Source organism: Haemaphysalis longicornis, unplaced genomic scaffold (genome assembly GCF_048455015.1).
Source record: "Haemaphysalis longicornis isolate Haplotype H1 unplaced genomic scaffold, Haemaphysalis longicornis Haplotype H1 scaffold_265, whole genome shotgun sequence".
NCBI lineage: Eukaryota > Metazoa > Arthropoda > Arachnida > Ixodida > Ixodidae > Haemaphysalis > Haemaphysalis longicornis.
In genome coordinates, this window is record NW_027526323.1 from 78,572 (window position 1) to 105,928 (window position 27,357).

The 27,357-nt window shown below is 46.8% G+C and overlaps 1 protein-coding gene across 1 annotated transcript; it reads left to right on the plus strand.

Annotated features, from left to right (window-relative positions):
- Positions 1-2,481: 2,481 nt before the first annotated feature.
- LOC144172894 (monoglyceride lipase-like) lies at positions 2,482-27,357 on the plus strand. Its single transcript, XM_077701485.1, has 7 exons — positions 2,482-2,571; positions 17,223-17,335; positions 18,197-18,333; positions 19,667-19,777; positions 23,950-24,123; positions 26,202-26,333; positions 27,122-27,357. The coding sequence occupies exons 2-7, from the start codon at positions 17,236-17,238 to the stop codon at positions 27,308-27,310; spliced, it is 843 nt and encodes a 280-aa protein (XP_077557611.1). The 5' UTR covers positions 2,482-2,571; positions 17,223-17,235; the 3' UTR covers positions 27,311-27,357.

Consider the following 27,357-nt stretch of genomic DNA (forward strand, 5'->3'; position numbering starts at 1 on the left):
GGTGGACAATGTCTACCTTCGCCGCGGAGTCGCGAGGAACTCGGCGCTGTTTACCGGTGACCACTAGCTCACGTACGTACGGCTCTAGAAACTGCCTGCTGTCCTCACTCTTATCTAGCACGTGAAAGACGAGTTTTCCCGTCTTGCAACTAGCAGCAAAATTTCCCGTCTCGCCGCAGTTGTAACACGCAGCCTGTCTGCGCGCTTCAAAAGCTTTCTTTCTGCGCTGCTCCTCAGCGTCTGCTCTCTTTTTGTTTTCGAGGCCAGTTTCATTATCCGAGTGAACGACACTGCTAGCTCCACCGTCTTCCTGGGGAGCTCTGCCTCTCGGCCCTCACTTATCAGGCCTTGGCCTGAACTCTTTTTGGCCGTCTTTAGGCCCATGCGCACCTCGTCGTGTAACGAACTCATCGGCTGGCTGAGCTGCATGATCCACAATATTTACACCTGGCCTTTCGTGCACCCAGAGTCTCAGGTTTTCTGGTTGACGGCGCTAAAACTGCTCGAGACCGAAGCACTCAACTACCTTGTCATGCTCTCCCAAAGCCTTTGCCTCTTTGAGACACTCCTCCATGTTAGCGCTCAGCTTATACACGAACTCCGAGTACGACTCATCATAGCTTTCTCGGCTTCACGGAATTTCTGGCGAAACATTTCTGCCGACAGCCTGTACTTACGCAGGAGGCGTGACTGAATTTCTCGTAGTCCTCCGCCTCCTCCTTTGGCAAGCGGGCCATCACGTCGGATGCCTCACCTAGCAAAAGCGTAAGCAGCTTTTGTGGCCATGAGTATCGGCTAAACTGGAGCCTCTCGCACGTACGCTCGAAGTTGACCAAAAAAAGACCGATATCTTCTCCTAACCCACGCGACAAAAACGCACCCCCTACCAGCTATCATCAGAAGCCTGGTAAAACTCAGTGAAGAAAAGTGCCGCCCTCACTATTGACCGCCGTGAATTCTGCAAAGTCCTAAGCCGCCTCGACGTCCTTGGTGTTGGATCTCGCACCGCTGGCTCAGGGTTTACGAAGTTGCCCTCCGACCGCTGCCACCAGTTGTTTGTTCCTGGAAGGCCAATCCGACCCGAGCTCTGTCGCCTCCGACATACGTGTGGTAGCGTGCGAACCTCCAGCCAATGGTGCAGCCGTAAATAAGCCCAGAAGCCGTAGAGAAAACGTAACTGTTTACTTCATAGCGATATATGAGCCGAAGTCAAAGAACAATGCCCCGACGGGTGAGGTTACGGTACAGGACTCGAGCAGAGTGACATCATTGATTCGCTGCTGAAACAGGAATGAAGTACAGCGCTTGGAGGGGTCTTATGTATACCCAAAGCGCCAACGGTCAAAGCAGCGTTCCCTCTAGATTGTGCACACGATGCGAACGGCACAGACACACACAATACTGTTTCCAGAGTTCGTGAGCAGTCGGTAGTAGCGGCGCACGCTGAGTCCGAGAGGGGAGAGAGGAGGTCTCCGCAGCGGACGCGTGGCTTCTGCGTCCTTGAGGCAAGTTGAAGCGTGCCCCGTCTGCCAACGTCGGTTTGAATCGCGCCGATAGATAGGCGCCAGAGATCCAGACACGTCGGAGCTTGCTGCAAGTGTGAGTCACCGACAAAGGGGGCCTGCTTGAAAGGCGCACGTAGTGGAGGCTTCGCCGCACAGCCGAGGAGTATTGAAACAAAGCCCAGCGGCGGGCTCATTCGTAACAGCCCCAGATTCAGCAGCCCGTTCATTATTTAAAATAATTCTTGAATGACAGTTTTATAATGGCAGAACGTTTTCAATGCATTAACTCTAAACAGCTGCTCCATATTTCTTGGAGAACGTCAATGCATAACTGGTGTTTGCAGTGCTATTTTAATAAACTAGATGTCTTGATAGATTTTGTGATAGCAAACTTAAAAAAAAATACGCTTTGAAAAACCAGTTGGAACCACGAAATACAGACAAGGCTCTCGCTGGTACCTCGCGCTCGTGGCTGCAGCACGAAGTCCAAACAGTCCCAAAAGCAGTGGTATGGACGCGGGAAAATTGAACTCCGCAAACCTCCAATGAGTGAACCGAGACAGGAGGGCAACAGCGTGAGAGATGGGTTAATGATACAAAAGACAAAGTAGCTTAAGCTACACTAGCCGTTGTTCAGCAGTTTCGCGTGGAGCTTGAAGGGCCGTGCTGTGCAAACGCGAGGAGCATTGGATTGGATTGGATTGGATGGGGGCACGACATCGCTATCAACATGGGCTCACACCCCTTTTTTGTATAGGTCCTGGAATGCCTGACTGCAGTCGCCCGTCCGATGTACAGCGCTACGGATAACCAGTTTCCACCGCCATTTCCTGCAAGCCACCGCATCGAGTTTACGGGTTTCAAGCAAGCGGTACTGCCCTTTCATCCCTTCCCGGATACGTGTCGCACATCGCCAGGTTTGGCGTCGACGGCGTTTTCTACCTGGCAACCTGCTACAGCGAGCGACATCCTTCGTCTGACACAAGCACTTAACCGCCACTACTCCGTTGGACGCGTGGGGCACGACATTGCTATCAACATGGGCTCACACCCCTTTTTTGTACAGGTTGGTTACTTACGCTCTTCTTCATGTTACCGTACCTCGAATAGATATGTTATGGCGGTGTCGTGCCCTGATACTGTATTTGAGTGTGCCGCTTCTCAAGAGACGGTGTTTTTCTGGTGTTGAACGTAAGCTTATGTCTTGCCCGTATGCTGTTAATGGTGTCGGGAGATGTTGAAAGCAACCCTGGCCCTAACGGTGACACCCCTTCCGGCCCTCATGACAGCCAATCCTCTCAGGCCAGCATTGATGGCATCTTTGAAATTTTAAAGCGGTTGGAATCAGGGCAAGTACAGTTTTTTCGCGAACTAAAAGAAGCGAAGGACCAACAAGTTGCAATGCACACCTCTATAGAAGTTTTGCTGGCCAGGGTAACCGTGGTTGAGAGCGACGTTAACTCGTTGAAACAAACTACGCCTAGCGCATCATCGGAAAACAATCTTGCTAGTTCCCTAATCCGAGACATCGCCCAGCTAAAAGGACAACTAGAAGTCGCCAATAACAGAACTCGCAGAAATAATTTAATCATACATGGAATAACTGATACTGCAAACGAAAACTGGGCTGATTCGGAAGAAAAAGGACGCTCTTTCTTTCAAACACAATTAGGCGAATGCGTCAGTCCCGACCGTATTGAGCGTGCGCATCGAATTGGGCAATTCTGCGAGAGTAAGAACCGTCCGATTATTGTGATGTTTTCTAGCTACAAAGATAAGGAGCGCATCCTTTCCTGTGGGCCTAAGCTAAAAGAGACTGATTTTGCAATGCGCAATGATCTTACCCCCGCTGTAAGATTAGCATATTCCAAACTTGTACAAAACGCCCGTACGTTAGATTTACCGTACAAACCGAGGCATGACAAGCTAGTTATCAACAAAAAACATTCGTCTACGATTCTGGGCTCGACCAAGTATAGTCGAAACAAAAAGTTAGCTAAGCGGGACGCAGTTGTCTCCGCAACATGGTGCATGCGGTCGTAACTCTGTTCAGACAGTATTACAAATTCCAGAGTTTACTATCCTCGTAGTAAACTGCCGTAGCATAAAAAACAAAGTTGATGAATTTGCTACGCTCACTTCAACAGCCAAGCCCCACATTATCATTGGCACAGAGTCTTGGCTTCGTAGTTCGGTCCGGGACGCTGAAGTTTTTCCGCATGGCTTTGTCGTATATCGTAGTGACGGAAATACCCAAGGGGGAGGTGTTTTTCTGCTTGTCGATGCCAGCTTACAATCTACTTCACTAACCGTATCGTTGAGTTGCGCAGAATCGGTATGGTGTGACGTTCACTTAAACAGCGGACGAGTCATCACTATCGGGTCATATTATCGTTCACCAGCATGCGCTGATCCGGAAGCCTTCAGGTCTTTATCAGACTTTCTGTCAACATTGAACTACGATTACATACTTGGAGGTGATTTTAACATGCCGCAAGTTCAGTGGTTGGATCAAAAATGCATTTCCACCGACTCGTGTGCGCTGTCTGCCAGTTTCTACGAGTTGATACAAGCAAACGATCTTTTCCAGTTTGTAACCGAACCTACCAGGAAAGGAAAAGACCCCGCTTCCGTTTTAGATTTGCTCTTCGCAAATAGGCCCTCACTTGACCGAAATACTGTAGTCGTCCCTGGAATTAGTGATCATGACTGCGTCCTTGCCTATTTACCACCAATCAGATTCAAAACTGTGCACAATAATCTACGTAAAGTTTTCTTTTATAATAAAGGAGATTTTGTCTCCTTATCCAGGGAACTTGCATCCTTTTTACCAGAGTTTAACGAAATGAGCCGATGCTCTAACTGCAACACTCAATGGGAAGCTTAAAAGGACAAACTACAGCAATTAATAGCAAAATGTGTTCCTAGCAAACTAATATCCCGCAAAAGGCGTGCCGACAAGCCGTGGGTGTCCCGTGACGTGCGTCTACTTATCAACAAAAAGCGCCGTCTTTTGCAAACGTACAGAAATAAGAAAGACCAGCGGGTATTGGATGCCGTAAGGCTCCTCGGCAAAGACATAAAAATCCGGAACAAAATTGCTAAAGAGAAATATCTCTGCTACTTTGGAACTAAATTAAAAAAAATCCCAAAGAAATGTGGAAATTTTTGAAATCCCAGGGCAAGGAACATACAGGAATACCCTGTCTTCACGTTAACGGCACAACTGTTTCTGAGGACCATGAAAAGGCGAATTGTTTCAATCATTACTTTCAGTCTGTTTTCCCTCCAACGTATTGTGAAAATGCTCCAAGTGTCTCAGAACAAATAAATGAACAAATGGATCCCGTCATTGTGACCTATAATGGTGTACTCAAACTACTCCAGAATGTTAAAGTTAATTCTTCAGGCGAACCTGACGGCATACCCAATGCCTGCCGTGAGACTATTGCCCACTTTCTCGTTACTCTGTTTTCCAAGTCGATCGCTTTTGGTGACCTGCCTGAGGATTGAAAAATTGCTAACGTTGCGCCCATTCACAAAAGTGGAAAAGCAATCCTGAAAACTATAGGCCCATATCCCTCACAAGTGTCTGTAGTAAAATCCTAGAGCATATAATATATAGCGCCAAAATAAAACACCTGGAATCTAATAGATATTTTACGAACTGCCAACACGGCTTTCGGGCAGGTTTTTCCTGCACAACGCAATTAACAGAATTTAGCCATGATCTCTTCTCATCATTTGACGTGAAAGAACAGACAGACTGGGTATTTTTGGATTTTAAAAAAAGCATTTGATTCTGTCCCGCACTCGTTGCTGCTCCATAAGTTGTCTTTTCTTGGCCTACATCATGATGTTGTCCAGTGGATAACAGGTTATTTGAATAATCGTACCCAATGCGTCCTGATAAACGGCTGTAAATCAGGTGCTGTGAGTGTTAGTTCTGGTGTTCAGCAGGGGTCTGTTTTAGGGCCCCTGCTTTTCCTTGTATATATTAATGATATTGTAAGTAATTTGTCCTGCAAAGTACGCCTTTACGCAGACGATTGCGTTGTTTATGGCAGTATCAAAAGCCCAATTGACACGGACTATCTTCAAAGTGATCTCGACCATATCCAAACGTGGTGTGCAAAATGGAAAATGACTTTGAATATTGCGAAATGTAAGCACGTTTCCTTCACACGCAGTCGCAGCCCTGTTTTATCAAAATACACTCTGGGAAGTACGCATCTTGATACAGTGCTAGATTATAAATATCTTGGCGTCTATTTTTCATCTAACCTAACCTGGAAACGTCAGATTGAACACGTGTCCTTTTCTGGCTCCCGCATGCTCAACTTTCTAAAACGCAACTTCAGTGATGCTCCTCCAAAAGGTAAAGAACTTTTATATTTCACCAACGTAAGATCCATTGCGGAGTACGCCTGCGCCGTGTGGGACCCACAATTTGAAAATATATGTGCACTACTAGAACGCGTCCAGAACCGCGCCGCCGATTTGTAACTAAAAATTATAGTTTTCGCACTAGCATTACATCACTTAAAGCAGAGTTTGGCTGGGAAACATTAAGTAAACGTCGGTTGCATCACAAACTTGAACTACTATATCGCATTTATTTCAATAAGACTGGTATTGATCCTAAAATTTTCTTACTACCCCCGCACTTTGTATTTAAGCGTGCGTCGCGACCATGAGTGGAAAATTCGTGAAATTGATTGCCGTACTAATGTGTACAAGGGTTCTTTCTCTCCCCATTTCATTGGGGAATGGAATAAACTACCAAGTAATATTGTTAATAGTACATCTGATGCTCTGTTCCACACGTTTTTGTCGCACATGTAAATTTCTCATTTTGATACTTCTTGTACATTTGACGCGCTATTGTGCAGATTTGTACCACTTATTCTCATGTCAGTTTTTTTTTCTTCTCTCTTTTTCTTTTTTCCCCATGTGATGAATCATGTTCATGTATTTGCATATACCCCCTTCTGTAATGCCTTATTGGCGCTGCAGGTAATATGAATAAATAAATAAATAAATAAATAAATAAATAGATTGGATTGTATTGGAATTAATTGGTTTGTATTGGCTAATTCAATTGGAGTACGGGTGTTTAAAGAATTGGGTTTGCACATTCGCCGGTCTTCGCATTCCATAGAAGTCGCGTCATAACCGCGCCAGACGCACTGGCAGCGGCGCTTGCCTAGCTGTGCGCCTCCGTTGCGCAGTAGCCAAGTCTGACGCTGCGCAGGAGCCGCTGGATAACCGTTTCGCGTGGCTTCTTGAGAACTTTACTTCGCATGCGCGAGGAGCAGTGACTGGACCGGACTGAACTGGACTGGACCGGACACGACTGGATTGGATTTTCATTGGATTGGATTGGAGTAGAGTGGAAATCGTTTGATCAGCACTAAGAATGATAATCAGATAATCCTAGACAACCAGGAAACCGAAGAATACCCAGCTGAACCTTAGCTTACGCTACGTATATCCTGGCCTAGCCGAGCTAAGCCACTTCTAATTTTTTTAGACGACATTTCGAACGAAGCGAGCAGATGCGGGCAAACGTTTTTGTGTGTCATCGCTCGCCAAGCACACCCACCTGGCAGCACCGCAAATCATGCTATTTCACTGCAGCGCACCGTGAGTTCACCAAATGATTCGCTGGCAACCCGTTTGGTTTCGTTCGCATGGTTTGCGAGCGTGTGTGGTTTCATTAGGGTTTAAATTTATTTACAGATTCTGCAAGCCCTTCCCGGGCCCATGCATAAGTGAACAGAAAGAAATACATCAACAGAAATGCAACATACAACTCGACAATTCATCAGTGTTGCTTGACGTAAATTTAAAACGCACAACACACATACCTGAGGCCTAAATATGCTGACAAAAACGGCCGGGGACATGAACACAATGATAGTGTATTCCAGTTTTGCAGCAACACTTCAACCAAAAGATATATTACCAATACGTTGACCGAACACTTCTAACGACACCCAATTCACTGTTCCTTCAGGCAACATATTTCAGTAATAAATTGCAGGAGGAAGCGAACAATTGATCATATTAATGCCGCTAATCGGTTGCCTAATAGTCTTCCTGTGATGTGTTCTCGCTGAACGTTTGAAAGGCTCTTGGGTGTAGTATTCCTTAGACAATTTCAAGTGACCGTAGTAAAGCAAATAAAGAACTTTTAAGCTAGATATCACCCTACTCTGTTCTAGTTGCTGAAGGTTGGCGCTATTACGTAAAGTGATTACGCTAGAGTGACGCGAATAAAAGAATAAATGAAACGCAAAGCTAAAATCTGTACTTCCAATTTTACTAATCAAGTATTGTTGGTAAGTACTCCAAATAACATCTGCATACTCCAACTTAGGTCACACTACTTTGTAAGCGTTTAATTTCACAGCAGGGGGGTATTACGGCACTTTCGTTTCAAAAATATCATTTTCTGAAGTGCAACCTGACAAACGTCACCGTGCGTTTCCCAAGTGAGGTTACCTGTAAGGGTGAGGCCGAGAGGCCTAGAGGTTTAACCTTATCAGTTCTGTTGATGGTAGCACTACCAAAAAATAAGCAAAACTGAGGGGCCTCTTTTGGTGGCTGATTGCAATAGAACTTGTCTTGGTAGTATTTATTCTTGATTCCCACTTTCTACACCACATCTCAATTGAGTGCGAAGCATTGTTTCATTTAGTTTGGTCGTCTCGGTATGATAATAGCTGTGTACACCACGCAGTCGTCCGCAAATATATAATATGAATAGAGGGTTGAACAGTAAGATCAATATCATTTATATATACTAAAAAAGGGGAGGGCCCAGCACAGAGCGCTCTGCCACTGCAGAGTACACGTACAACTCTTCGGAGACGCACTCATCAATAGCGACATACTGTCCCTATCCGAAAAGGCAGAGCGCTGGCAAGCTGCGATCAGCGCCCGCCTGATTTACGGACCAGCGCGCGCGTTTTCTAGCGGCGCTGTCCGCTGAAAAACGCGTGCCCTACCAGCTCGAAAACGCTTGTGCTGGCACTGTTTTAAGTGCGAATGCACTTCTTAAGCGAGCCTGAATCGTCCGCCGCCGTCGTCCGCATAGCAACAGCTGCGGGTGCGCGCGCTCCTCGTCTTCCCTAGCAACGGGGGGAGATGGGCGCGCGCTGCCTGGCCGCGTCCCCATGGCTCATTCTTGTTGTTGTTCCTGCTGACATGGCACATACCCACGTGGGGGATTGGCCAGGAACCGGGCGTGAGAAGGGCTAATGCACCGGCAATCAAGCAATCGGGCGTGAGAATGGCTAATGCACCGGCAATCAAGCAATCAAGTACAACAACACAAATAGGTGTCTGTGAATAAATGCAAGCAATCGGACAAGCAAATCAAATCGGGCAAGCAAATTGGGCAAGCAAATCGGGCAAGCAAATGCAAGCAAATCAAGCAATCGGGCGTGAGAAGGGCTAATGCACCGGCAATCAAGCAATCAAGTACAACGACAACACAAATAGGTGTCTGTGAATAAATGCATCTTTCTTTCTTTGTAGTTGTGTGTGTGTATGTGATCTCTCTTTCGCGAACATTACCGAACCGCGCAAATTCAACTCGTGCATTCGCACTTTCACATTCTTCCCCTCGGGGAAATGCGGGGAATTTTTTCGCGTGCGCTGGCGCTGTTTTTCGCTTGCGCTTCTGCTGTTTTTCGCGTGCGCTGCCGATGGATACCGTGCTGTACCGCTGGCCGCTACAGCACGATATTTCGAAAATTTACATTCAATTTTATTGCTTGTTCATATCTTTACACAGGACATCTCTATGTTGCCAACTCTCGCGCGTTGATATGGAACTGTATTGTCCATGCACACAGGCTTCATTTTTATTATCTCCATTGCAGAAGACGTATTCGAAGATCCCTTGCTTGAAGGCTGTCTTCAGGACTATGCAGGATCCCAAAACAGGAGCCCATAAACCGCGTAGAGCTGTTGCTGTTTGCGATGCACCTTGCTCCAGGCGCGTCCCTTGTCTTCCTTTTTCCCCAAGTTCCCGTTGGCACCTACAAAGAAAAACAAAACAAAACAAGGCAAAAATGAGATGTAGCTTTCCAGAAATATTGCAGAAAATTGAAGTCCTTACTTGCTATTTATGCCTGTAGATAGCACCACAAAAAATGTTTTAGAAAAATGGCGCAACTTATGAAGCTGGTGTGCAACGCATCCAATTATGGAAAGTTGTGTGCCCTGATTCACTGGTAACGTGGAACGTACGTTGCGAGGGTATTTGTTGAGCATTGCATAGAGCTGAAGACCTAAAAAAATGGCAACGCCCATTAACCCTGATGTCCGCTGGCCAACAGGCTGTTGGCCAATGATCTCCAAAGATATCTCTTGGTCAATGTGTCCATTGTTTGTTTGCAAACATGTATGTTGGCCAATGATGTCACTTGACCAACAAACCTTGGTGCCCAGAAGCCAACAGTCTGTATTAGCACGCTCTCACCTAGACTGGAAACTGTGCTAGCATGACCTCATCGCCATGAAATGGGCTGTATTAGCTCACCCAGCCAAAGCAAACGATGCCGTGCATGAGCCAATTACCTTTCAAGAAGAGCGCAGGTTGACATCCGGATCCTCGCTTCATCTGAGTGATACACCACATGAGCTATCGCTGTTCTTAGATTGTATCCAAGTATAAAGTGTTTCACCGCAGCTATGAGATAGATGCATCACCACACTCATATTGCCATTATATTTAGCTCTTTGACTGACACCATCTGGCCGTTAAGTAGAATTTAACATTTAATTTGTAAATAAAACACCTGCTACAGCCGCAGGTAGCATTCCAAAGAAGAAATTAAGAAAAAGTTTGGTTTACCAACTCATAATTGTCTTGTAGAATCACATATGTTCATGACTGTGTCTTGTTTAATTGAAATTTCTTACTAACCGGGAGTTCAACATTACAGCAGGATTTTTAAATGTTGCGTTGAACAAGCATAATTTAGGCAAACAAGGAATAAGCAAACACTCCTTTTCTTTTTCATGACTGCAACCAGTTCCACTTTAAGTGACACAGTGAAAGTGCTTGTATAATCTCCATGTTCAATGTGCTGCATTTGCAATGTGCTGATGTGCTGCATTTTGCCCCTTCCGTGGCATTGACAAGCATCGACCAGAATTTTTTCTCCCACCTGGTGTAGCATTTAGGAGTGCTAGTCAAGGTTCATCTAGGTAAGCGTTCACATATTAAATATTAATTTTGAAAAAAATTTGGTCAAATGAAAGAAAAGGCTATACAGTGGGGGTCTTTGAATTCTGTCTTGGGTCACGGCCAAAGTCGCCCCTACCATAAACTAAAAAACCGACTTAATCAATCCAAAAGACACATTTGTAATTGCATTCGAACAGCAGTTGGAGACGATGCTGCCTAGCGAGCACTCTGACATCTAGAAGTGGGCCATCCAAAGGGCCGAAGACGCCGCTGGAAACCAAGACATCCTGGCCGTCGTCTCAAGCACATCGACTCTCACTACGCCTTTCCTCGAGGAAGAAGGAAACTGCATACTTCGAAAAGCATTAACGAGACGTTGACAAAGAAAGAAGGACGGATTCTCGGCTTAACCTTACAGAGATACGGAGCAGGCCTTGCAACCATCCAAAAAGTTCAAGAAGCAGTACTTCAAGTCACCCATCTCATTCGCCATGTGAGGAAGAGACGCCATGGTCTAAAAGAGCACGACACAATACGCTTGACCCAAGCCATCATCATCAGTAGGATTACTTACGGTACTCCATACCTCAGCGCCAAGAATAGCGAGCGCGACAAACTGAATATTCTTATCCGGAAGGCCTAAACACTTTCACTTGGTCTACCTCCGACAACTTCTACCCACAAGCTAATGAAACTTGGTCTGCACAACACCTGGGAGGAACTCGCCGAAGCTCGCAAAACCAGCCAACTCGAAAGACTCAAACTCACCAAAACGGGTCGTCACACGTTACGTCGCCTTGGCTACGATGCACAGAAGACATCATATAGCAAACAGCGCATCCCCCTTGTTCTACGCCAACTTATCACCATTGCTCCCATCCCCAGAAATATGCATCCCGTATTCAATGCACACCGAAGAAAAGCCAGGGTCATCACCATCAGAAAATCCGACAGAGACAACAAAGCAGCGGTCCGCTACACAGATGCTGTCCGGTACCCTCGAAAGTCTGCGCATGCCATCATCGTTGTCAACAGTCATGGCACACAACTCACGTCGGCCGCAATCCTAATCCCGGACACAGAGTCTGCCGAGGCAATCGCCATCGCCCTCGCTGCTACCGCGGACTCTGACTACCTCACTGCCATCACAGACTCCAAAACCACCTGCCGGAATTACCAACTAGGTCGTGTTTCTGGTCAAGCCATCCGCATCCTGAACACTTCACAAAGCTCCCCCGAACTCCACATAGTCTGGACCCCAGGCCACGCATCCCTCCAGGGGAATGAAGCGGCCCACGCCGCTGTCCGCGAGCATACCTTCGGGGCCTTCCCTTCGTAGGCAGACCGATCGATAACCGCCAGCGATGATATTCCAAGAAGATTTAGGATGTCCTCGCCCATTACCGACTGCAGCGCCGCATTTACCCCCCTCCCCACACCCCAACGTGACCAGAGAGGACGCCATTACCCTCAGACAGCTGCAAACTAACACCTACCGCCACGGAACACTACTCCATGCCAACTACCCAACAACACACACACTTACTTGTCAACACTGCCCCACACCCAACACTCTCTACCTAATGGTCTGGGAGTGCCGACAATCACCATCGTTACCCCCTACCAAACCCAACACTGGAGCAGTGGGAGGACCAGCTGACCAGTTCACACCCTCAAGACCAGCAACTACTGGTGGACAGGGCCCGCCGGACAGCCAAGGACGAAGGCTTCCTGGACTAAGGAGGCCTCCCACAACGGAACTCATACAGTTAAATAAATGTTTATTCCTCCTCCTACTCCCCGTCCCCCTCTCAGTTCCTTCCTCTTCATGACGTTCTTCTCTAAAGGGCGTTTGTTGCCGAGTCATAAAAATCTAACGTCCCTTTATGCTGAAGGGAGACCTTTCAGAAAAAATATAACCGGGACCAGTAAGCGCTACCTCTACTAAGGTAAGGGGAAAAATGAATTTCAAGCGCCGGCCGCATTTGACGCGGCATAATGGCAGGAGTACTTCCGGCTTTCTAATTACTTATTTTCTGCTACTGCTACTGCTTATGGAATAGTTAGAAAATTAACAGTTGCACCGGGTTCTTTTTAACTTAATTTTGGAGACAGGCCTCCATAGTTTTATACAGTTTACGCCATAATTGTTGCGATGTAAAAAAATGACGCCACTGCTTATCAATCAACGGCTAAAAATGAGGCTGTTTGTTTGCTGTTCTAATCAGAGTGACGCATACCCACTCAGGGTGGTTGTCTAGGAGAACAGAGCAAAGATGTTAGCTAACATTGCCATGATCTTCCTCGTCGTCATTTCTCGATCTATTACGGCACGTGTTGTCACATTCTTCGCTGTAACAAAAAAGTGCTGTTATTGATCAATCGCTTAAATAAAAGCTGGTCAGTTGGTGCCTGAATAATAATACCGCGTGGCTACTCAGGAGGATTTGCCAAGACATAACAAAAGGAGACAGCTATCATTTCCATCATCTTCTTCGTCGTCTTCATTTCTCGAGCTACGAGCACCCGCGTCAACATTTTCATTCCCGTCACCCCGAGGAGAATAAAGAGAAGTGAGCATCGAGAATGGATCCCGCCGCCTCTCCGTCGAAAGTGCTACCAACGGACCCCGAGAAACCGCAGCCCCAACCCGAAGACGACCCCCAAGGCGTCCCCATAATCCAGAACAGCGAGTTCCAGAGCGCCGACGGCTTCAACATCTGCTGCAAATCGTGGTCACCGGGCAAACGCGCCAAGTTCGTGCCGCCCTCCTTTCTCTTGTGTTGTAGACCTGGGCCATATCTCGCTATAACGGCGCCCAATCAGCAATGAAGCAAGCCTTGTCTTGGGAGAGCCTCCCTCGCGCTGCTGGTCAAGCTGGTGCCGTGTCTAAGGTCCTGGGCGGCTGAGCCCAGGAACGCGGGTTCTATCCCGCCCGCGGTGGCTGCTTATCATATAAAGGCTAAAAGTGATAACGCCAGGGTGTCGAGATTGCGTCACACGTTAAAGATCCACAGACGGTAAAAATTAAGGTAGTGTCTATTATCACGGCAACCGTGAGACTTATCGTCAGAAATTTCTCACGGCAGTCACCTCTTATTGGCTAACAACGCTGCCCAGACATTCTATGGGATGAATATTTCTAAAAAGCGGAGTTCGCAGCTGCTCCTGTAGCGCTGAGGTGTGGTATTTGGTTTTGAACCTGCAGAAGGGGAAGGTTGGAACCGACATTGCGATGTCTTTTTTTTTGGGGGGGGGGGGGGGGTCGGAATTTTTCGGTCATCGTGATTTTTAATGCTTACTTTTTCGCTGGTGTTTACTATACCAAGAGGTCGACGCACAGGACTTCTAGAATAGGTTGAATAACGTTTAATGTAGGTTGTGTTCTATGTCGTTGGGCTGGGTTACATTAGGTCTGTTGCAGTTGGGCTGGATTTGGGTGGGTCATGACGCGTTAGCTTAGGTTACATTGGTTTCGTTGAGGTTATGTTACGTTAGGTTACGTTGGGGCGTAATATATTTCAGCGAATTTCAGGCCAGCCAGCTTTCATGGAAACTGACGTGAGATTAGACGCAGCTTTGGTAATGTCTTGGGCTGCTGAGCCCAAGAACGCTGGTTCTACCCCGGCCACGGTGACTGCGTATCAGACGGAGGCCAAACGTGATAACGCCATTCTGTCGAGATCCCGGCACACATTAAAGATCTACAGATGGTCAAAAATAATCCGGAGCCCTCCATTAGGGCACATCTCAAAGCCCAGGTATAGCTTCGCTGCGTTAACCCTGTAATCTTTTAAAATAAGCCAAGCTGCCGCCGGGAACTAAGACGTATGCGGGCAGCGGGCAATAAGGAAGGAGCTCCTGTGGCAAGGGACGACCGCTACAGCCTCGAAATAAACTACGGTTATAATTATTTACCATGCACACAGTTTCTCCTTCCCCTTTTTGTGCATGTTCTCGAAATTTAGCGCTCTGGTTCTTCGCCACGTAACGCTAGGAGTGCCTGTACACGCACTTCGTACCAGGCCCCAAGACCTATCCTAATGCTTCGGCCGCCAGTACTAAACGTTAATCATGATCGACCCGTTTATTAAGACCGTCTATCGCTGAGTAACTGGAACAATTACCGCATGATTATGTCGACTGCTGCTTAAAACAGGGTACATTAAAACGCTGAAATAACATATGCACCCACCCCGCCGTCACAGCTATCAACCGTCACAATGGTGACAGTGACGGTGCGGAACGGCACTGTAGACGCCAGGTAACCTTCGTCAGGTAGACGTGAGGGTAGCCGCGCCGCCGACAGCTTCCGCAGTGATAGCGTCTACTCGTTCATTTGCTCAAAGGGAGGGGTGCGAAAGGGAGTTGGGAAAAGTGTAAGGGCAAGCTTAGCAAAGGTCAAGCCGGTGCTTCGTGTGCTTCCGCAGTGAAAGCTTCTAAGTGCTACTTCATTTCGAGAAGGCGGTGCGGAGGGGGCTAGGGAAAGAAACGTAAGCCGTTCCACTCAATGTGAAAGCTGTCGGAAGTGTAGAGCAGTTATTCGGCATAGTGGGCTTCAGCGCCTTATCCGCTTACTGCTGCATTTCAAATTTCCCGCCTTCGCTTCTACAGCAATCAACCCAAAAGTCTACAAAGATGCCCTGGTAAACAAAAAGTGATGAAAATTGTGAAATGTGCTCAATGTGAAAGCTGTCGGAAGTGCAGAGCAGTGGTTCGCCATATGAACTGTAAAGCCGTTATCCGCTTACTGCTACCACCCCATGCAATTCAAATTTCCCGCCTTCGCAGTGCTCGCGCCTCCCTGCCTGAAACTACGCCAGCAGAAGTTCTGTTTTCCTTGTGCTTCTCTCCCCGAACGTGCCGGCGTTGCACTGCCACATTTTCCGTTTACTATCGCAAAAACCAACCCAACGGGCGTCCTTAACTGAAGGAACGCGTGCGCTGCCGGTTAATTACGTATATTTTGCCTCAAATGTACCTATAGTTTTCTTTGCGCTAAACAACGGGAAGATGTATGACAAGCGCTAGCGTTTCACGAGTTTCGAACGCTTATGACTATATAAACCTCTTGGCTTTCGAAGCCTCTGGGGTACGCCGCGAACAACAGCGTTAACCCGGGACGCCGCCTTGGTACTCTATATACTTGGGTCGAGAAAGCGAGCTAGGACGTCAAGGCGCGCGCCTAAAGTGTTCTGCACTTAGAAGAGTATACATATGAACTACTGCATACAGCAGAACAGAAACAAGCCCTTCAAGATAAACGGTTACACCAACCCGCAGTGGGATGCATAATGCATTAAAACGTTACACGCACGAAAAAAAGTAATGCCTTGTTATTTAAGGTCTGAAGGATTGGAAACTAGCAAAACAGAGAACGAATAAAAGGAAGGCCCGCAAGGAACTATTTTGCAAGGCAGCATTGATAGGCGCTAGCTTCACGACAACAATTTGGGGGACGTAAAAAAAAAAAAGAAACAGTACCAAAATGACGCTATCAATCCACACACTTCCTTTTTCGAAGTACCCGTCGAAGCACGCGTCGCTTCGTTTCTGCGTCATTTCGAACGCGCACTTTTTTTCTTGCGCGGCTGGAGCCATGCTGCGGCATTTCGAACGCACCATTCTTTTTTTTTTTTTTTGCGCGACCGCTTTTTTCGTTTACTGTCGTAAAAACCAACCGAACCAGCGTTCCTAACTAAAGGAACGCGGGGCTGCCGGTTTTACACACGTATTTTACCTGAAATGTACCTGCAGTTTTCTTCGCACTAAATAACGGAGAAATAGATGAATCACAAGCGCCAGGGGTTCACGAGTTTTGCACGGTTATAGCTATTTAAACTGCGTGTTTTTGAAGTCTGAGCGTGACTTCCCTAAGACTCTACTTTGGTCCGTTATCTCGCTGCGCAATTTGATTCCGGCAGTCACATCGACCGTTACCGAGCTAAGACGACAAGGCAACCCTATAAAGTGCTCTGTACTTAAATTATTAAAGGCGTGTGCCATGATAAAACAATGCAAGAAGGTGCTGGCTGTCTCAAAGTTCACTGCACATCGGCGTCTACAACGGCTACTGCGCCGAGACGCGTCTATTTTATCTTGCCGTGCAATTTTTTGCGTGTTCACTGCAGGCTGTCGCCTGAAAACCAAGCTTTTGCTCAAGAAAATGGGTTTTATCGCGTTCCAGCACGGCACAGTTGACTAAATAAAATATGTACCATGTACGAAACGGAAAACTCATTCGTAGTTGCGAACACCGCCAACGCTCGAAATAAATAAAATTTGTTCTGACATTTCACTTAAATTCTGTGTCACTCCCTCCTGGGTCGCATGCTAGAAAGCGGTGCTGGTCACCGGCGTTCACAGAGTGCAATAACCCGTGATTTTTTTTGTGTGTGCTGAGCAAATTTGCTTGATAGTCAGAACCGACTAACCAGAACCAAATGCCCGTTGAGGGATCTTTTGTTTCGTTTTCATTTGCAAGCTAAGTTGTTCAGTGGTTGTCGACGCAGGGGGCTCGTGTTCATGGTGCACGGATACACCGAGCACTGCCACCAGCCCTACTATGACACCCTGGCCAAGGCTCTGGTCGCGCTCGGCTGCTGCGTCTTCGCCCAGGACTTGGGTGAGCCGCCCGAAGAGCTGGGTGCCCCAACGCGGTGGCTTTCATATTTACGAATTAATTGTATTGTACCCGGGCTTGTAAGAACAGCGCTTTTAAAGTTAGACTAGCGGTAGTACTTGCTGATGGCCAGGGGCGCCCGTATAACAGCAGGCATAACACATATTGAGAAAGCCGTAAACCACTCAGTTTGCACCCAATTCATGGTCGTGGGACCAGGTATTATTCTACTCCCAATTCTCAATCCTTACAAATGGCAGTAAAGTTGTCTTCCTTCGAAATGGCAGCGGAAGCAGACAGAAGTGATAATTTGAGCTGCACTGGACGCCGAATAATTAGCGTATATCAAATAGGCTTGTGTACAGCTCGAAAAAACACGGTACAGCACGCAACTCACGTTGTGTAACTAACTTGCAAACCATTTTCAAAGATGCAAGGAAGGGAATTAAGAGCAGTGCATGCAGCTTGTCACACTAACAGAACGACTTTCAAGATGCTAAACGTTTTGTGACACGGGGGTGACTTGCGCCTTTTCTTGCTATACATCCAAGAGCAAAGAGTGGTATTGTCCGCCCATCATTTGCTTAAATTAAGTGAGAATGTGTTCGTTAGAAATGTAATTTATGTTCTAGGCGTTTCAAAGATGTCTGAAAGTGGCTATGGGACCTCGAAAGACAGAAATATTACGAGGCCCACGCGAAATTATAACGCCAGTTATGAGATACATGTAAAAATGTAGAGCCTTTTATGAGCCCAGTATTAAATTATGAGGAATTGTATGATGACCATGTGAAATTGAGGCCTTCTATGAGGCCTATGTGAGGTTTAATGCGCCATCTGCATTGGTGACACTTCGCTCCGCAGTGGGACACGGCAAGAGTAGCGGACCACGGGCAATCGTCAAGTCGATCGACACGTACGTGGACGACGTCCTTAATCACGCCGACGTGGCAAGGCGGAGATTCCCGCGCAGGCCTGTCTACCTCTTTGGGTATTCCATGGTCAGTGTGTTCTGCGGAATTTCTTCAGAAGTATCGTTCTGGTATACCCGAACCGATAAATGCGAGAATAATAACTGCATGACATGCAGTAAAATCACTCCACTTTAACCACTGAAGGCCGGGGGGCAGATTCATGTTAGGAAATTTGGTCGAAATAATAAGCAGTCTATGGAAATTTAACTGCACCGGCAGCATATTTCTATTTAACCGCGTATACTGGACAACCACAGAACCTTACGCAGCTGAGACGATATTTATCTATGGGAAGGAAAACAATTAACATTAGGCATCGCAGCGGCACAGGCACCCCAAAAGCGTTTTTTGTAGGTGCGATATGCACCTTAGGACCTTTCTTTGTCCATGCCTTGGCCTCCTTGTAGTACACAGTGTTATAAACCGAATATGTGTGCCAGCCCACCTAAAAGGTTCCAGGATTGGACTGAATTGGATATAGATTGGATTGGATTGAAATGGATTGGATTGGATTAAATTGAATTGTATCGGATTGGAATTGTATATACTGTACACACGCGTTGTCACTCATTTACATGCGCCAGTGGGCAATGCCACGGGTGCTTTACGGTAAGAATGATCCCCAGTGCTTCGCCCACTCATGATTCACTTCGTGGAAATGCGCGAATTTTTTTCTAAATACAGTAAGGCGTGACTTCCGGCGTTTGAGTTGGACATAAATGTATAAATCGCTGAGATAAACTCAACATCTCTGAAATGCACTGCACAGCTGCGACATAGACCTTCGCAGAAGAAAAACTTTGATAAAGATCCCTCAAACCTCGTTCTTATTTTCCCTGCCGAAGGCTCGATGAAATTTTCCAATACAGCATGGTTTTCCCGACGATAAGGTCAAGGCGTGGGCAGATTGGTTCATGGTTAACCAAGAGGGGAACAGCGCACAACGAACGATGCACCAGACGAAGAAAAAGGGACAACCACAGCGTTTGTGGTTGCCATTTTTTCTTCGTCTTGAGCATCGTCGGTTTTGCGCTGTTCCCCTCTTTCTTTCGGGATGGACTTGAATACCTAATGAATGTATGGATGGTTGGTTGCCGGTCCCGAACATTAAAAAAACTGGGCCTTAATTACCTTACGGAAGTTGCGGAAGTGGAGATACGAAAAACAGATACAGAAAGGCCATGTGGCTTGGGCCTTTCTACACCTGCAACTGGTCCAACTGGTGTGTGGGTACTATCGGATTAAACACTTTTTGAGCTTCAGAACGTTCGACGGAGTAAAGGTGTGCTTCCGGCACCTTCAGACGGCTGGGTGCCCGGTATTGACATTGCGCACGCCTCTGTTCCTCCCCACTACCCAGGGAGGCTTAATATCCGTCATGGCCGCCCAACGAAGACCCCTTGATTTCGCCGGAATCGTCTTGATGTCACCGCTAATGGCCTTCAAAAAAAACCACCTCAACTGGTTCAAGGTACGAGCGCGTTCCCTATCACCCAACACATTTCTCTGTGTCCAGATCAGAGTTCACCGAGTGGCACACAGGGACCTGAAGTTTTGACTTGAAGCTATGCAGGCTCAGATGTGGCGGCAATTCTGTATCGCGAAACGTGCTGGCGCTCAGATTACGCAGACGAAGAATTACACAGACGGCGATAAAATGCCCACTACAAACTGTAATATTGTCTCTTGTCTAAAGCTTGTTTAGACTATTTTAAACACGACAGCCCGGTCCCCCGCCACTATTCCCGCCAGAGTGAGCCCTTGTACGTACCTAACGAAGTCGATGGATACAGCGTTGTGGGATGGATGACATGAACACGTGCGCAGCGTATTCGTTACAGCAAGTGCTTTGAATGTATCACTGGGATAGTTTATGGCCTAAAAAATAAATTTTGCGTGTCGGCAAAACTTTCCGCCGTCGATCCGCGGGCAGAGAGCCGCACAAGAGCAGACAGCGGCAGAGCGCGTGCGGATCCGGGAGGTGACGTCAAGCCGAGCGGGCAGTGGGGGCACGCAGCTTTCAGCCTAGTTGCTCGTGAAGCCGTGGATCCTCGTCGCCTCCCGCTGCCTGACGCGCGGTCAACCGGCATACCGGCTTAAAATGGAGTGTTAAGCTAAAGCAGGGCATAGAAGGCGCCACAGAGGGTGGAATGGGAATGACGCGACGAAGCTGCAATATTGGTGAACAACTAGAATAGTAATTGTAGGCCCATGACGCTGTCAAAGCGAGAAAACCTGACGACTGAGGCGGCGTTTTGAGCTCAAAGCACGGTCTGTACAGTGTGCGTGTAGCGTGCGAGAAGCGCCGAGTTGCGGGATCCCGTAACCGGAACAAAGTAAGCTAAGCGTGTCAGGCCTCGTGTTCGCGCCGGAGAGGGTTGATATGCGAACGCATTCTGAAAGCATTAAGAATGGTTTTTGAAGAGAAGCTGCCTATGGAGGACTTATGGTGATGTAGTTACACCAAAATGCACTGCGTGAAAACCACCTTTTACACCAACCATGCGCCTCAACAAACAACACTTCATCTGGTCGGAATCGAACTTGGGTACCTCGCGTTATGAACCAACGTCGATCCGATTGCTCCATTATCGCTTTTTTTCTTCATTGCCTGCTGATATACAACAGAGGTTCTTGGTGACAAAAACACCAAAGGAACACATCGATGGCTTTGCCACCGACGCGTTTCCATTCAAAGTTTTTAGGCGAACTAACTCATCGGGAACGGGCAACCCCTCAGGGGGTCCTGCCAAGTGTTGCACACGTTCCTCTAAAACAAGAACAAAAGCTCGTTCCTCGTTCCTCCGAAATTTTTGAAACGAGTTCCCGTTAGAAGTTCTTTTATTGCGAAAGGAACGTGTTCCAGCACCACTTCGAACATTGGAACGTGTCTTTACATTAACGTTACATTACATTACAAAACCCGAAGATTTGTACGCAAACAATCACCTAATCCACCCTCTCACTCTCAACTCAAACTCCCAGGTACTCATCAAAGTAATAGTATAACACAAGTTAAAAGCGATTAAATAAAGCGGGTGGCCTCTTTCAGGTATTGTCCATACGGCGCGCGACGAAATTATGCCCAAAAATGATGAAAGTCTTGTCCTTTATTAAACACAACTGTTGGACAAGATGGGGCGTTATGATTGAAAAATAGAGCGCGACTTCGACAACGACACAAATGAAGAATGACGGGACGAGCGCTCACTTGCAACTAACATTTATTAAAACATCGTCTCGTATTTATGCATGCATCACTAGGAGCATGAGCACTGGAATACACTAAATGGAAAGCACTAAATAGGTGATGGACGCCATCAAAATGACGTTTCCAAAAATTCAAACTCTGTGGCACGCAAAAGCCCAGATGTGTCGCTGACACAGTTCCACCGACCCTTTATGGAACGGTGGCGCTCCTCCGTTCCTCCGAAAAGGAACTAGTTCCAGGAACGCCATTGCTTGGAACGCCGTTCCGTACAACACTGGTTCTGCCTGATTGCGATACGCGTACCGTGGATACATAACACTTTTGATGAAATTCTTGCGCACAGGTAGCGCAGCCACATGGGCACCATTCACAGCCATTCTTGATTTCAAGATACTATGGAATGCTGGAACCACGATCCTGTCGTAGGTACACCCCCATAGTTCAGCACTGGCACAAAGTGGAGTCCGTGGGGCGTGACTGGCAATTCGTTTGTCATTGTTCGTTGTAGGATATCCAAATAAAATATATGTCCCTGCAATCAACGAATATATGATCAAACGCTTCAGCTAATCTGTATAGCTACATTTCGTGACCCAAAGCAAAAATGTACCCTTCCTCGTACACCAGCTTGACACTGGTAGAGCGTTAAATGCAGGTTTTGAGAAGAAACGTTGCATTGCAGGTTTTATAGCGATTTTTTAAGCTTTTAATGACGTCCAGTCTTGACCATTTAGAATACATTGATATGTGCACCTGGATAGGAAGAACATTGTCAAGTAGAGATTTAAAAAATTGTTTCTCAGTAACTAAACACAAATATTCATTAGAAAAACATACACAAATGAATTGAAACGAAAGCGCGACTTCATGCGAATATCCTCGTACAGCAGGACTGAAGATATTACTTCAGGATGCAACGAACTTTGGAAAGCAATTTTTCATGCTGACTTGTGTCATTGCGCGATAATATTGATCTTTGTGGTCACGCAGAAAAAAAAATTTAAATACAACTTCCCTCTAGACAGAGCGAGCGAGCGAATGCTGAGTGCTCTATACAGATTGAAGCAAGTTTGTTCGGCTAGTCCGGTCAGTGCTAGACGACCAAATACACACCGCGAATACCCTGTGCAGCTCTTGCTCAAAGACACACGAATTAGTCAATATTTGCAAAACATACAACACTTTCGTGGTCACAAAAATATTACGCACAGCGTCCTTGCCCTTTTGTTCAATTCCCCCTCCATTTTTTTGTTTCTTTTTGCCAATACTGCGAATGTTCACGACAGGGCTCAAGCGGCCCAGCGGGGTATCTGCTCGGAGACTCGGACCATTTTTGAAAGACGGCTGGCGCCTTGCTCCAGTTTCCGTACCAAAATTCCATGGCCTTATCCGAATTCATGAGATGGCCATCCAGTTTGGAAACTTCGTGTTCTTGACAGCGTTGTGCGCACTCGGCCATTATGTCAGACCGAGAAGAAGAGTGTTTTTCTGTACGTTTATGCGCGTATCCATCCTATATAGGATAGATATAAATTACGGTGACATATGTCACTGTACTGTATGTCCTGACGAATACCTTGAAAAGGAGAATTAACGTTGCGTTTTAAAGCGCGAGCTCTACGCCGGGCGTCGCAAGGTCGTTGATAGCGTCCCAACGACCTTTAGCCGCCGCAGCGCAGTCGTGGCAGACGGCACAGCCGATAACGCGGCGGCTGTGCCGTCTGTGCTTGTGCTTAATATTTTGCTCGTGATAACTAGGTTTCGAAGTGTTAAGCTCGAGAGATATGTCTGCTTCTACACGGACAAACCAATCCCAGTCTAAAATCACAACAGGAATACCGCGAAAACCTAACAAGAATTCCTGTCGTACGAGAAAAACCTTTGTTGTGACAACAGAAGTCCTGTTGTTACGACAAACCCATCAGTTGTTACGACACGCATTTCTGTCGTAGCTACAAAGTCAATTTTCTCAGCGACAAAAATTTCTGCTGTCACAACAGAACTGCCATTTACGCTACTCTTTACAAGGAGCAATAACAATCAAACCATGTGGAACTACTGATGGAACATCAGGATCCCGACAAGAAAGGAATTCGACAGGACGGAACTTCAAAATCAGGACAGGAATACGGCACTCAATAGAACACCAGATGCCCGATATGACAAGAATACGAAGAGACGACAGTACAACACGCGAAAATACGACAAAACAACAGAAATTTTTTCTGTCGTTTTTTTTTTTTATTGGGATCCTATGCCCCCGTACTTTATGACCTGACCAATGCCTCGGAAAGAGGAACTAATCTCGTCTTTATCTAGTGGGGCTCGGCCACAAATATATTGCATACTTTTCTGCATAAAACTTTGAACCACTCCCAAGACCACTCTGAGCGTGCGACTTCCTGGCTTCTTTCAACTTCTCGGTCATTCAGAAGATGATGACCAAGGTCCTGGGAAACCTCGCTCCCAACGCGCGATTGGCGCCCATGAAGCTGAACTTGATCAGCAGGGACCCCGAAGTCCTCTCCGCCGCCACCAACGACCCTCTGCGCTACCACGGACGCATACCAGCCGGATGGGTTTTCGCTATGCTGAAGGCTATGGAAGTAAGTTCCCTGAGAAAACGGTGCTCGAAGATGGGCCCCCGTCACGGTTGCGCACTGGCTTAGGTGTTGTGCTGTTTAGCCCATGGTCGCGGATTCGATTATGGTCGCTTTTCAGATGAAGCCGAAAAGCTTAGATTTAACTTCGACGAGTTAAAACCCAGCATTGTATTTTTCGAAACTGCTGCGCTGTCGACAGAATGGTCATGTCGACAAAAGTATTGTGTTCGAATTCCCAGAATTGTCTACTAAACTGTGACTATTCTTATGCCGCTTTCCGGTTTCACAGACCTTTCGCGTTATTTGGTGGCCTCTTGTGTGCTAATTTTTATTCCTTTAGTTCAGTGAGGGCGCTGGACTATAGGCAGACCTTGGGGATTTCCTTAAATAAATCTGAGCTTTGTAATAGCCACGCGTTGCTATGAACAGACAAATTATGCGAATTTACTTGTTTTGCAACGGAGATGTACATGGCTAAGGTTCCAGGATTTTTTTTGTCCACCGGCGCCTTTGGGCAAGCATAAATGCATGGCGCCAAAGCCAACTATATCACGGATGCTCAGCAGAAAACGGCTGTAACGGTCAATTTACCAAAAACGTCCCCAAAAACAATTACGGTCAACTCCCGTTAATACACACTTCACGTGGACGACAAATACCTTTCAGTTAACCACAAGTACCAAAAATGAACGTTTTGTTAGTTTTAAAGGTCACTGTTTATTTAAAAAATCGGTATTTATCCTCCGCTTCTACTTGCGCCATCTTGCTGCGGAAAATAAATTATACAGAGTGTAAATGTGCCGGACTGCTTCTTCAGCGGTGCTCTCTAGAGCAAGAATATTTACCAGCCTTCCTAGGGGAAGTTGACAGAAGCGCGGAAGTTTTGTCACATCAAAGCGGCTTCAAAAGTGCGGCAAAACCATTCTCTTTAGGTGCGTCCAATCTTCGACGGTGCAACGGACCGTCAAATATTCAAACACCGTAATCGCAGACGAAGAATGGACCCATACGACAATTTCTCGCGCAGTACGTAAACGCACGTACAATCGACCTAAATGTAAATCGCATTTGAACGTCCTAAGCAAATGTCACCTGGTTCGGAAGAGCCACAAACGGAGGTGTGGCGTCTGGCGGGTGTGAGGAGGAGGCAGGGAGACATACTGAGCCTTGCGACGCGCTGGGAGATGACGCATTAGCAGCACATGCCGCCCTCCCCCTCACCCTATCGCCGGACCAGCTCCTTTCTCCATGGAGTGCCTCGTTCGCTGGCGCGGTTACCAAACCTCTGCGGGCTCAAAACAACGTGTAAAAAGCGGTTCGAACAGAAGCAAGATAAAATGGAAAATGAGCAGAAGAACAAAGAATGTCGGATCGTGCTGTTACAAGCACACCAAAACACGAAAGGTGAAGAAAATGACGCGCGCTGTCCCAACAGATGGTGCACGAGCCGTGTGAAGGCGGGAAATTTGATTTTAATTTAAGCAACTTCCACTGCATTCGTCGTGGGAGGAGGAGGAGGAGGAGGAGGAGGAGGGGAGGGAAAGAGCTTGAGAGGTGGGAGAGTGAGAAAAGAGGGGCGTGTACGTGGCAGGGGCGGCAGAGTCTTTGAAAAACATTTGCATCTGAGCGAGAAGATACGTGGCCAACGTTTTCGGCAACAATTCCTTTTACGTATATGCAGGTGGGCGTCTAGTTTGCCACGAGAGGATGGATAGCAAAGAGTTAAAGTATAAGTGTCATTTTGTATCGTTTCCCTAATGACTACAACATACCCACCGTTGTTATAAAGCCTCACGTGATGAATTTACCTACCATTCCTCCAACTTGTCTCTATCTTCCTAGATGGTTTAGCCCATCCTCAGAGTTTTATGGTTCTCCTATCAATCATTGGCCTGCTTAGATTCCTGTTACAATCTCTCAGAAGCGCTATGGTCGCCCTGTTGTCTGTCTTTAGAAATCCCGGTAGCTGTAATTCGACCCAAGAAAACGTACTCTTAGATCGGCCCGGATGAGCACGTCGACGCTGTTCAGTCCGTCAGAGAAAGTGCTATGTGCGCGTGTCATTTTTCCCAACTTTTCAGGAGGCGTTGGATAAAGCGGGGACTCTCGAACTTCCTTTGCTCGTCCTGTTGGGCTCTGACGACAAGCTCGGCGACGTGGAAGTTATTAAAACATTCTTCCAAAAAATCCCGAGCAAGGACAAGACCATAAAGGTATCATCATTACATCAATGTCTACTCGCGTGCAAAATGCTAACCGTAACTTGTAGCCTAGTGAGGTGAGGAAGAGTGAGGATAGTCGGTTGCAGCATAGAGGCTTCTAAAAAATGTTCACGTCACAAGCTTTTATTTTGTCATGCCGCGGTTTGAACGATCGGGCATGCCGCATTTTTCATAGTCCTATTGAGCTTGGCGTACAATGCGCAATAATGTAAACCCTTAAGGATGTAATTCACTGTCTATAACTAACATCCTCACACCCTAGCCAAAAACAGTACCGATGAAAACACCCTTTAAGATGTTTCGTTGCCTAAACCACCCGTACACCCAAGCAAAGACCCAAGAATAGACTATTAAATGGTGTAGTTTTGTTAATTTCACCGTTGAAAAGAGTGTTTTTCTTTGTTTTTGATGGTGTGTAAAGGTGCTAGTTACACAACAAAAGGATTTAAATAATTGTACGTGGTAGTTGCTGATTTCTTTTCAGAATAGAGAGCCGTGGCGAGTTTGTCGTGAAATAATAGATGTAAGGCGAACCTTTCAAAGCGCCGATCTCCCTGACGAAGACAACACCAGCTCCAAGCACAGAGAACGTCTGTGCAAGGCAATTTTTTGCCGGTGCGCCGCAACTTTTGTTGACACAATAAAAATCTGCAAAATGTCAAATCAGAGACCTGGAATTGGCAATTTTTTAAAACCCTGTCATCGCTTATACCATGCTGAATACGCCGCTTATCGCCCAATAGTAGCCCCTTCGTTTATACTGCCCTCCCATTCTGCAGGTTTACGAGGGTGCCTACCACAACCTGCTGATGGAACCCGGAGGGATAAAAGAACAGGTCCTGAAGGACATCACCGAATGGTTCGTGGCGAGGCTGCCAACGAGGCGACGCTCCGTGTCCTGCCCGTCATCGTGCAAGAAATCACCGGAAGAAGATACGACGACTTCAGCGGAGATCACTGAATCCTAACGTGACGCAGAAACACATTTTGAAACATGCTGAAATGCAAACGTGAC

Bases quoted from the DNA above. Each gene is read 5' to 3' on its own strand.
- LOC144172894 (XM_077701485.1), top strand. From the start codon at position 17,236: ATGGTGCACGGATACACCGAGCACTGCCACCAGCCCTACTATGACACC. The intron at 24,124-26,201 runs GTAAGTTCCCTG...CCAACTTTTCAG, and splicing joins CTATGCTGAAGGCTATGGAA to GAGGCGTTGGATAAAGCGGG. The intron at 26,334-27,121 runs GTATCATCATTA...CCCATTCTGCAG, and splicing joins GCAAGGACAAGACCATAAAG to GTTTACGAGGGTGCCTACCA.